Source organism: Colobus angolensis, unplaced genomic scaffold (genome assembly GCF_000951035.1).
Source record: "Colobus angolensis palliatus isolate OR3802 unplaced genomic scaffold, Cang.pa_1.0 Scaffold493, whole genome shotgun sequence".
Taxonomy (NCBI): domain Eukaryota; kingdom Metazoa; phylum Chordata; class Mammalia; order Primates; family Cercopithecidae; genus Colobus; species Colobus angolensis.
Genome location: NW_012118410.1, coordinates 1,951,266 through 1,963,601, shown reverse-complemented (window position 1 = coordinate 1,963,601; position 12,336 = coordinate 1,951,266). Strand labels below are relative to the sequence as shown.

The 12,336-nt window shown below is 35.1% G+C and overlaps 1 protein-coding gene across 1 annotated transcript in view; it reads right to left on the bottom strand.

Moving 5' to 3' along the window:
- The window catches only part of SHPRH (SNF2 histone linker PHD RING helicase, E3 ubiquitin protein ligase), an 81,120-nt gene that overhangs the window by 53,001 nt on the left and 15,783 nt on the right, over positions 1–12,336 (bottom strand). The window contains exons 5-11 of the mRNA XM_011959444.1: positions 12,116–12,194; positions 11,341–11,491; positions 9,778–9,886; positions 8,923–9,179; positions 6,686–7,345; positions 5,176–5,427; positions 4,281–4,359 (exon numbers count right to left, since the gene is read on the bottom strand). Of these exons, the coding sequence (XP_011814834.1) occupies positions 4,281–4,359; positions 5,176–5,427; positions 6,686–7,345; positions 8,923–9,179; positions 9,778–9,886; positions 11,341–11,491; positions 12,116–12,194 (1,587 nt within the window). The remainder of the gene's footprint in view (positions 1–4,280; positions 4,360–5,175; positions 5,428–6,685; positions 7,346–8,922; positions 9,180–9,777; positions 9,887–11,340; positions 11,492–12,115; positions 12,195–12,336) is intronic.

Sequence of the window (12,336 nt, the reverse complement as noted above, 5' to 3'; positions counted from 1 at the left end):
GATCCTACCTCAGCCTCCCGAGTAGCTGAGATCATAGGTGTGTGCCACCATGCCTGGCTACTTTTTTTATTTTCTGTAGAGCCAGGGTTTCCCTATGTTGCCCAGACTGATCTCAAACTCCTGGGCTCAAGTGATCCTCCCACCTCAGCCTCCCAAAGTGCTGGAATTACAGGTGGGAGCCACTATGTCCAGCTTGTAATTTTATTTATACTTTTATGTACAGTTCAAACTTTTTCACAATGGGCATATATTCTCTTCAGAAGCCATAAAATAATAATACAAATATCCTTCCCACACCTACCACACTTATTCTGAAGATGATCAACAAATATTTAGATTGAATTAAGTTACCTTGATGGTTGCTGGGAGTTAGCAACATCTGAAAGAACCAATGCATCACTGCTATACAAAGGTTCACGGATTTATATTTTCAGCTCAAATAAATTTAATTGCTATATGCTACCTCTTCTTTGAGGTCCCAAAGCCATCTCAAACTCAACTTGCCAAAATCTCAAATTCATAATCTTTTTGCACACGTGCTTCTTTTTTTTTTTTTTTGAGAAAGAGTCTTGCTCTGTCGCCCAGGCTGGAGGGCAATAGTGCAATCTCGGCTCCACTGCAACTTCCACCTCCCAGGTCTCAGTCTCCCTACTAGCTGGGATTATAGGCGCCCACCACCACGTCCAGCTAATTTTTATATTTTTAGTAGAGATGAGGCTTCACCATGTTGGCCGGCTGGTCTCAAACTCCTGACCTCAGATGATCCACCCGTCTCAGCCTCCCAAAGTGCTGGGATTACAAGTGTGAGCCACGGCGCGCCTGGCCCGTTTCTTTTCTGGTAGTATTCACTGGGGAAACCAGTCACCATTCACGGATTTATGCAAGTCAGAAATCTTGGTATCTCCTGATCTGTCCCTGAGGCTTGTTAATTTTGCCTTATCCACTTTTTTCTGTACCTTTAGGACAAACCTAGTCCAAATCTAGTGTCAGCACCACTCGCCTAGATTACTTCTTATAGACAATCAATTGATATCCTAACACCCACTCTTCTAAACCACTCTCCACACTACAACTTGAGTGATATTTTGAAATACAAATCTAACCACAAAATGACACCCAACCACTGTGTTTAAATTGTTTCAATAGCTCCTGCTACTCTGAAGAAAAAAAACAAAATTCTTTAACATGGGGAATAACATCCTCCATGGTCCCATCTCTACTCACCTAGTCTCTCCATCTACCAACATCTCCCTAGCTCTTTATGTTCTAGCCACACTATTTCTGCCACATGATCTATTTACATTAATATTTTCTGTTTCCTCTACAATAGAGGATTTTTCTTTCCTCTTTACCTAGCCCATGTTAATGTTTCAGATCACAGCTCAGTTGTCAGTTCCTTCTGCATCCCAATTGTATGATGTTACAGAATAAGATTTTTTAAATGAAACCTGTTATAGTTAGAATTTTCCATTTTTTTCATTTGTGAAAGTTATCTCAATTGCAATTTTGATATTTATCTAAGTATTTAAGAAATATTTTAAGAAATATATGTTCTCCTCTAAGCTGTAAGCTCAACAGATCAGGGATTGTATGTACTTTTGCTTATCATCTGTTATGGTTTGAATATATCCCCCAAAAGTTCATGTGTTAGAAGCTTAAACTTCAATGAAAAATGTTAGGCGGTAGGGCCTAATAATATGTGACTTGTTCATGAGGGTGGAACCCTCATGAGTGGATTAATGTCATTATTGCGGGAGTGGGTTAGTTATCTCAAGGGTTGGTTGTCACAAAGTGAGTCCAGCCCCTGATGCTTTTCTCTATCTTATGTACTCCCTTCCACCTTCCACCATGGGATGATCCTCGCCAGTTACCAGTGTCATGCTCTTAGATGTCCCAGCCTCTAGAATTGTGAGTTAAATAGACTTCTCTTTTTTGTAGTTATCCAGTCTGTGGTTTCCTAACAGCAAAAGTCTGACTAAGATTCTATCCTACCTCACAAAGAAATAAATGAAACACATAAATAATAATAAATGAAATAATAAATGCATCACAAAGTATTTGTTATTTTAAAGTCAACACTTTCAAAGACACTAAAATACATAAATGACTACATAAATGGAAAATAACAACAAAAGCAGAAGTAGAAGCAACTATCATTCACTGAATATTTAATATTTGTTAGGTACTGTGCTAAATCCTTTGTATATTTCATCATAATTCACCTTTAAAACACCTTATTTTACAGATAAGAAAAATAAGGACTTAAATGTTTAAGGAATTTGTTTATGGACAAACAACTAGTAAGTCAGGATGTAAACCTCGGTTTTTATATTCCCCAAAGCCAATGATTTCTATATACAAATGAATACATTATGTAGACATACAGTGTAGGGGATGGAAAGTGTTAGGAAGCGTTCTTCCATATTTGACATTCCAAGTAGATGACATTATTTTCAGGCTGGCAATTTCTGAAGACATTTCTGGGTGTCAGAATTGTAGGAGTGCTACCAGCATCTAGTGGGTAGAAGCTAAACATCCTAACACATACAGGACAGTTCCCAAAGAACTGGTCCCAAATGTCAATATGGTCAATGTTGAGAAACCCTAGTTTAGCACAAAAAGAAAAGAAATGAGACTTCCATGTCCAAATGCAACATAGCAAGTCATGAGTAGGCTAACATTCCTAGTGTGACAACTAGAAAAAAACCATTTAATTGCAAGAATCATAAAGATACCAGAGAGATATGGAGGCAAGGGGGAAAGACAAAATTCTAGAAAGTCTGGAAAAGCTCTTTTGGAGCTGACATGGAACATGAGGAAACTTGCCTTATTGCGCAAATATATTCATGGCTATACATATATGTCAAAACTTTTCAAATGTGGTATTTTAAATATTTGGTTATATTCTATGTCATTCATACCTCAATGAAGTTCAAAGATATAAATAAAATAAAGCTGGTTTTTAAAAAATTACTCAAGGATTTGTTGAATGGTGACAGGTTCTCAAAACACTTGCCAACATCTTATATCTCCAAAAAAACCTACCCAGGAACTAAGAAATTATTGCTCATATTCTCTCAATATTAAAATGAGAAAGAGTAACTCTGATAATCATGTACTCTTTTCTATATCCTCTCAGCTAACTTTTGAGCTGAGTAAGATCTTAGACCTTATTAATGCCTATTTACAATTTCGACAGTTTCCAAACATGAAAGGAGACCACTAAATGTGGTCCTTTACTGAACCTGATATGATTCTATAAATATGTATCTAAACGTAACATTTAAGTTATGTAAATATTTAAATATATACTAGAAAATATTACTAGAAAACCTTTTCTTCCTAAAAATAATCATTGGAAAACATTGCTTTTAAAGGTCAAAGTAACAGATGCTGAGACTTCTGTTTTAGCAGGGTAAGTTATGCTGCTGAACACAAACATATGAAAACTTGGGTTTTCAGAAAGATAAGTTTTGAAGATGAGGATTTACTACAGAACTCCAAGTTTGTTTAAATTTTATAATTTAACTACACTTTAATAACAGCTTTTAGGGAAATACATAAAACAAGATTTAGTTAAACTTTTCATTTTAGATATTCACAACTTGAATAAAGGTTTTAGAAATGCAGTGTCTGTTCTACAGAAAAAGTGATATTGAATAAGATTAACGTAGAAGGATAATTTCAATGTATGTGTGGAGAGGAGGAAAAAACTAGACACAATCTAAATGTTCAAGAAAAGGAATGGTACAAGGAATAATGGTATATACATATAGTGTGACATTATAAGGCTATTAACTTCTATAATTACTAAAATTATGGCCCTAGTATTCATGGGTTCACATAATAAAAACTATAGTCTCCATTTTCATAGACACAGTCAATTGAAATTAACTCCCTTTCTCTCTTTTTCTGCCTCTCCTCCTCCCCGCCTCTACCCTTTGTTTCTTTTTGGGTTAGATTCTTTCTGTTTTCTACCTATGACTTTGGAACTCTAATTTTAATTCAGACATATCTATGCTGTTTAGGCAGGTACAATAATTATTCAACTTAAGGCAAAGAGACCTCTTAATATATATCTGTCCTCGTATACATAAACAGAAAAATCACCTGAGTCCCATTTAAAAAGATAAACACTTGAAACTATTAGGAGTCAACTATAAAGATATGAATCATCACGTCAATAAGGACTTCAGCAAAGGTTAAGCACAACAATACTTTTCTCTCTAAAAAATGTAGCTTTCCAAGTGCATGCAATATGTGAGGAAACCATACATTACCCTCTAATCCTCTCTGTACTGGAGTGCCACTGATACACCACCGATTAATCCCGCTCAAACGCTGGGCCATTTCTGCAGCCTGATGAGAAAGAAAAATGAAATAAAAACAAAATCCAGAAAACCAGAGAAAGAACACAGAAGTCAGTCATACTCATGAAAAACAGCCCATTAAAAGCTACACTTCCGGTGAGATGTACCTGCTTTTATTTAACAGTTATCACACTTAATGTTGAATGTCATATTCAATGGACCATCTTCCAGTACAGTGGTTCTCACTAGTGGGAAGCTGCCACGCAGTCCCCTAAAACAGAGGGGTAGTTCAAATACAGAATGAAAAAGCCCCCTGAATAACTGATCCATGTCCTACATCACTCTATCCTCCAGATATACTAATAGACATGATTCATATATTCAGTTCAGGTTATAGACTGGCCAAAGTCAAAAGAAAAAAGACATATGACATTCAAAGGCTGAATCAAAATTCTGTCTCTAAAGTAGTATTTTCTGCTACCATTTGGCCTCTGATTTAAAAGACTGTCAAAGTCAACTTTGGTTCAAAGCTATCTGAGGCTACATGATGAGCTCCCAGTTAGCAGAAATGCTTATAGAAGTTCCTAAACACAGTTTACTTTGATTTGCATTATATATAAATTGACATTTTACTGAGAAATATATATTTCACATAGAGCAAAGATTCATAGAGTACAAAATTAATTTCAAAGGGTTATATAGTTCAAAGCACAAGAGAAAAGCACAAATAGTGTTTAATAACAAACTTTTGACCAATATCAGTACTACAGGTTAACGATGCTTAAACTATTAAACTACTCAAGTTCCCCTAATTCCATTTACCACTTCTTCCCCAGCCCTCAAAAGATTTTGCAGAAACTCTCACTTTTACTGCGGGACATTCAACCATCTGAGCTTCATCAAGGCAGATCCTCCACCACTCCACAGCTACTAGGGGGCTTGGGATAGCCATATAGCGCTTCTGGTTCCGTAGTCGACGCCCATCCTCACTATTGCTATGTGGGATATCGACATAATTTAATTCTGAACGAAGTACATCATAGGTGATAATAACTATATCCTGTTCTGCCAAAAAATGAGGTTGTAAAAAGCCATCTTTCTTCACTCCTTGATATACCTAGGAAATAATACAGGCAGTTACTGCAAAAAGGCTCACTAAAGGCAATGAAATATTCACTCACTTATACTTTTACTAAGTCCTCTCTATTTTCTTAGGAGCATTCATGCTATGAGACAGATCCCATACCTGTTTAGAGAAAGATATGTTTTAGTGTGAAAGATGAATTACATAATTGATGTGCAACAAACTGTAATAAATGTAAACATGACAGCATCACAGTGGAAAGACCAATTCTGTAGCAGAGAAGGTGAAATCACAGAGGAGTTAAAACCTGAGGTATATCTTAAAGGTTCTCATAGGTGGCAAAAAGAGAAAAGGGCTATATGTAGGTAGGAGGATGGAATCAATAGCATATGTGAAAGCACAATGGTATGAAAAAGTAGAAAATAAGAGCTATTATTTATGAAATGTCTTTTATATTTCAGATACTGTGCTAAGCATTATCTCCAAACTTCAACAATAATTCTGTTGGTAGTTAACATTCCTATCCCACACATAAGAAAAATAAAGTGACTTGCTCAAAACTGATAGAACTAAGACTCAAAGCTTTGCCTACCCACACAGAACAGAGCTTCTTAACAGCAAAAATTGTTTTACTTATTACGGTATTCTCCATGCCTATGTAGAGTGGATGAAATATAAAAACCTTCAGTAATATTTGCATGGAAAGAAGGAAGAATGAAATTAGTGATGGGTATTAATATTAGGAAACAATAATATTACTATGTGCCCAGTACTTGATGAAATCATATAATCTTCACAAATGACTGGATACCATTTTTAAAACTCAGCACAGTTCCTGGCACATAATAAGTGGTCAATAAAGATTTGCTGTATAAGTAAATTCTTATTTTACAGCTGAGGTAACTGAAGCTTTAGAGGATGATTCTGGAGCTAAGAGATGGCAGGTCAGATAAGTAGCTCCTATAACACAGTGCTGCCTTTGAATTGCATTTCTCTCTGAAGACTATAAATGCTTATACCAAGATTTTTTCATTTACATACTCAAGAATTTTTAAAAAGTGTTCACATCTTTATATTCAGAATGCTTAAACTGCTGAAATTCTGATGTTAGAAAAGAATAACACTGTACTGTTCTAGTTCTTAGTCTCAATTTTTTTCTTTAAGCTTTAACATTACTATTAACTCATTCAGTTAGTTTTGAGGATAAACAACAAAGAAACAAAGATTAGGAAACTATCATGAAGAAGAAAAACTTCACATTTTCCTCTCCCTCTAGTCCAAGTGGCCTTACCAAGACTCGAAGAGATGATGACCTCACGTGCCTGTTGATCTCATCCACCCACTGGTGACAGATGGAACTTGGAGAGATGATCAGAGTTGCTCTTGTTGACACTGGCTCCATTGCAACAAGGCAGTGGGGGCAATAAAAAGGCTTGATCTTCAGATTTTTCTCATCATAATTCACGCACTTTGCATGCTGCCACAGGTGACACTTCAGGCACTGAACACGAGGCTTACGATCTATCTGATCAAGTTCACCACATATGCACTCAAAGCGATAATCAGAGGTGTTAAAGGGACTCATGGTATTAGAAGGTGGTACATCACTAACAGCAGGATTTAGAGATTCAGCACAGTCCTCTGTTTCATTTTCTTGGTTGAATTCAGAGATACATGTACTTTTAGACATAGCAACATCAGTTATTCCAGAGTTGCTAGTAGCTGGACAGAGACTTTGTGAATGGGGATTGATAAATGGTTGACTTTTTCCTTTTTTTGTGGATGGAACAGGCTTTTTCTTCAATTTACTACGATTTCTCCTGGACTTATAATAATAATAGTAAGGATCATCATCATCATCAGAGGTGTTTGATGGTAAGTATTCAGAATCTGTGTCCTTATTCCCTGATTTTCTAGATTCTTTCTGAATTTTCCTTGGACTCCCTACTGCCTATGGAAAAAAATATTTAATTAATTGATTTCAACATAGTTGCACTTCTGAAATTAAACTCCTGACTTTATGTAAGTACTTCATATAAAAATCTACCCTTTGCTACCTTTTTCCCTGAGGAGAATCACTCTTGATAAGTGGCTTCCAATCTACCCTCTGTAAGGACCCTCGCTTTATCTCAAAACAAAAGGAAGGCTCTACAAGTGTAAGATTTGAAGAGATGAAAAATTAGGAAGATGAAGGAAGCTACCGATATTTTGTTATTAACCTACTATGATTTAGTCTGCCTAAATCAATATAAGACTAGTACTTTCAAGTACATAAATACACAAATTGGGGCAACTACAAAAATACCAAGTAGTAAAATACTGCATCCAAAGAAAGTAAAAGATAATCCACTGGTTACTGCAATTAGCAAATTGATTGCTTCTTTCCTTCCCTTTTCTACATGTGTCCTCTCTTACAATTACTTATTAAATGCCAATTCTGTGCCAGTAGTTGTGTTAGATGCTAGGGACACAAATATGAACAATACTTGGCCCCTGGTCTCAAAGGGGTCTACTGGAAAAGTGAGAACAGTAAAAAGTAAAATGATGCTAGAGGAATACCTAAGAGGGTTGTACAACATAGTGGGAGTATGATAGGCAGGTAGGTAACAGGGACAGCTTCCTCTAAGTGATATCAGGGCTGAGGTCGAACAGGGGAGTTAAGACACAACATGTATTCAATGGCATTAACTGAGGGAAATTTTCTAGCTTTGGTGGTAGCAGGATTACCAAAAGCACAGTTGATTGCTGTCTTCAATGCTACGCAAGGACAATACCAGACTTCCTACTCCAGAAAATAATTTTTTTTCTTGGTGGCCAAGCTGCTAGTTCCACATCTTGACTTGTTGTCATTAGTCTTTATTTATGATTGCAAATATTTTAACTATTTTCCTAAAAGCAAACTGAAATCACTGGCCCAACAAAAGTAGTTTTCTAATAAAATGCAGAAATTTTATAAGATAATAATATAAAGAAAATAAGAATTTAGTAGTTCCAGACCTGCCTGGGCAACACAGTGAGAACCCCATCTCTACAAAAAATAAGAAAAATTAACCAGGCATGGTAGCATGAGCCTGTACTCATAATTACTTGGGAGGCTAAGGCAAGATGATACCTTGGCACAGGAGTTCAAGGCTGCAGTTAGCTATGACCACTGCATTCTAGCCAGGGCAATAGACAGATGCCTTGTCTCTTAAAAAAAAAAATACTAAAAATAAATAATACAGAAGATGCTTTAGACTCTATAATAGGCTTAGCCAACTAATTTTATAATTCATTCAATAAATATCTGAGTATTTGTTATGTGCCAAGCATTATCCTCTGGGTTTAATGATAGCCAAAATAAAGTTATTCTCATGGAGTTTATATCCACAAAGTAGAAAATATAAGTTACAGATATAAGTACTCTTCCTATTTTGTTTTTTATCTTCAGATTGTAAGAGTTTCAGTGTCAAGGTGGGATCTGTCAATGTACTCGGTAAGGTATCACATAAGTGTATTTAATATGCAGCTTAACTTAAGCTCTGTTACCTGCTTTTTTGTTTTATCACATATATCCTCTTCCTTATAATTCTTTCCTAATGTAAAAGTCCCAGAAAAACCATGGCCTTTGATCTGTTTCACGAGACCTTCAAAAATTAAACATTTCAGCATCCGTTTCAAAAGACTCCTGTTCCGTTGAACATCGTATCTATATATAGAACTGACATACTTATAGATGGAAAGGATGGACACTCCTTTTTTTCCATTCATTTCCTTCACAGCTGTCAGGATCATCACACGTGTAGCTAAATGTAAAAGGATATGCTAATTCAGTCAAAATAATTAAAATGAAAAGAAAGTAAAACTTGGTTAATCTTAATCTGCATGAGGACTGAGTTAAGAAAAAAATAAATCAAAGATTTATTACAACATAGTGTCATTTTGAAAAAATATGTAATAAAAATGTATCTCAGCATATTAAGAAACAAATTAGTGTAATACAAATAATTGAAGGAAGAATTACTCTTATTGAATTGTTAATGTTATAAAATAACAATCATTCAGAATTATAAAAGAAAACTCTCACAATTATTTAAGTATACGCTACGATTAGTATGCGAAACGTTCATTTCCTAAAAGATAAATAAAGCCTGGTTTAAACTGTAAGCTAAAGAGATTTAAATACAACAGACTGAGCAAGAACTACCTGGGCCAAGTCAAACAAAAGAATACATCTTTACTTTTGTTAAGATATTATGACTTGTAATTGAATTCATTTATGAAAAGCATACATAACTGTAAAAACAATTATTTATAACAATTACAAGATATCTCTAAGGACTGCAAGAACTTTAGCAAAGATCACTACAAAAAGGTATTTCCTTTAAGAGATGTCATACTTACGAGGGCATTGAACTTTTTCTTTTGGTTCAAATTCGATATTCTGGATTTCTGTCTCTTTCAGTTTTCCTCCAAAATAATGTGACGGAATAAAGTAATTCACCACTTTTCCCTGATACAAACAACAGTCAGTAGTTACACAATGTTTTGCTCTCAGTATTCTGAATTGTTGACTGAAATTAACTTTCCTTCTTTATGGAAATGCAAAACAGTTATAAAAAACTTGCAAGAGAAAGGGCCAAATAGCTGTAGATACATACATTGTTTTATTTCTGAGTTTACAGCTAGCTATCACTTTAAAAAAATGTGCATATTATCTTAAATTACCTAAATGTTATGTGTGGAACCTCTGAAATTAACTTTTTTTTTTTTTTTTTTGAGTCTCGCTCTGTCGCCCAGGCTGGAGTGCAGTGGCGTGACCTCGGCTCAGTGCAAGCTCTGCCTCCCGGGTTCACGCCATTCTCCTGCCTCAGCCTCCTGAGTAGCTGGGACTACAGGCACCCGCCACCACGCCTGGCTAGTTTTTTGTATTTTTAGTAGAGATGGGGTTTCACCATGTTAGCCAGGATGGTCTCGATCTCCTGACTTTGTGATCCGTCTGCCTCAGCCTCCCAAAGTGCTGGGAATTACAGGCGTGAGCCACCGTGCCCGGCCTGAAATTAACTTTTAAAGGTATATTTAAATATAAAATTAACCCATTGAATTTATAATAATATGAAAATGACTTGGAATTAAAAGAGTAATGAGTAGGAAATCTCAGAAAGAAGTTACTGAGCTAAATCAACATATTCCAAGTCACATTTCTACAAAGAAAACATATTTTTTTCTATTTCCTACTCAAACCTAAAAGGCTAATTCTGCAAACTTGACCCTACTGAAAGATAACATAATGCTAAAGCTGTGAGACTGGTGAATCCTAGAGATAATTAATTATAATTACACCTTTAACTACTGACTTCATTTCAGCAAGATTTAATGTAAACGCTGATTTTGGATTTCATTACTAGAAAATATGAGCTATATACTATATTTGCCTTAGTGGATTTTGTTTCTGTAACTCTAAAATTTATATTTTTATACACAATTATGTATTTTGGGACAAGGACTTGAAATTTGTTTTATTTAGCAATCTATTTACTAAGCTACCTGTTCTTTAACAAAGTTCTAATTATTTAGTTCTAAGATTTATATATCTGAGATTTGTACAATATTTTTAAATAGCTCTTAAAAATATTTAGTAGTAATACGGAGACTTTATTAGTGACAAAACATTTGAGGAGTCAACAGTACTTTTGTAAAGGAGTTTCTCTGCCAACTAGAAGGAAGTTTAGTAAGTGACTGCAAATTCTCTTCCAGGTTGGCCAACATTACTTAAAAAATAAAACTTCTGGGTCACAAACACCCCATTCTCTCTGCCCACTTGAAGTTAACTAACCACTAATATAAATCATTACCCACAGAGTGAACAGAAAGTGTTGACTTAAGTGCCAAGCAAATGTTCAACATATGATGCTTTTCGAGAACATATGTCCCCTGCTTTTGCAAGCCCTATTGTACCCCTCCTACCTCAGGAAGAGTGAGAGCATCTTGTTTGACATCTTGTCGAGTATGTGTCAGAATCAGAGCCAAAACCTCCACTGTCTTTCCAAGACCCATCTCATCTGCTAAAATTCCACCAAGCAACTGCAGCCCAGAATTTGGGTACTCACGAATGATGCTAAGGAAAAAAAAAAAAAAAAAGATAAATCACATCACAAGAATGTGAATACAAATTACACTTTTCCTAAAGAGAACTGGAAGCAATGCATAAAGTCTAAGTTTACTGAAACTATATTTTAGGGCAAAATAATTCAAATCTTAGATTACGAACATAAGAAATGTGATAACCAAAAAAACTGCCTGAGCTGACAAGTAACTCCGCAGAAATGAGTGGTAGTCAAAAGAACATGTCTGCCTTCTTTCTATGACCTTTATGAATCTATGAATAAAAAGAAAAATACAAAGGGCAATAACTACTGATTCATTCATGATGTTTAATGATTACTAAGAAAAAAAAAAAAACTGGCCCTATAATAAACAAGATAACATTTTTACTTAGAATAATAATCTCTTTAAATCTTGATAACTAAGCATCTTATGTCTATTATTCCAAATTCATTCACTGAAAAATGACAAGTGCTATTAATTCTAAATCTATCCTATCCATAGAGATGTCCAATAAGACTTTACCTTTGACTCCTTCATGAGGTAAAGCCAAAGTTACAGATATGCTAACAATCTCAGACAGTTTTTCATTATATTTATTTTTTAAATCAAGCATATAAGTAAAATTTTGCCTTACCAGCCTGTATATGGATTATAGTAGAGTTTCAGACCCTCAGATGTAACAATCTCTCGCCATAAGAAGTGCAGGGCACTTTCTAAAGAAAAATATAATCATAATAACAAATTTTTGTTTTACCTTCAGTCAGATAATCACATTAAAATAAGAATAGGTTAACTGTGAGGATACTCTGACATAGTGATACCGATATTCTTGTGAAATCTCATTTTGGAAAAGCC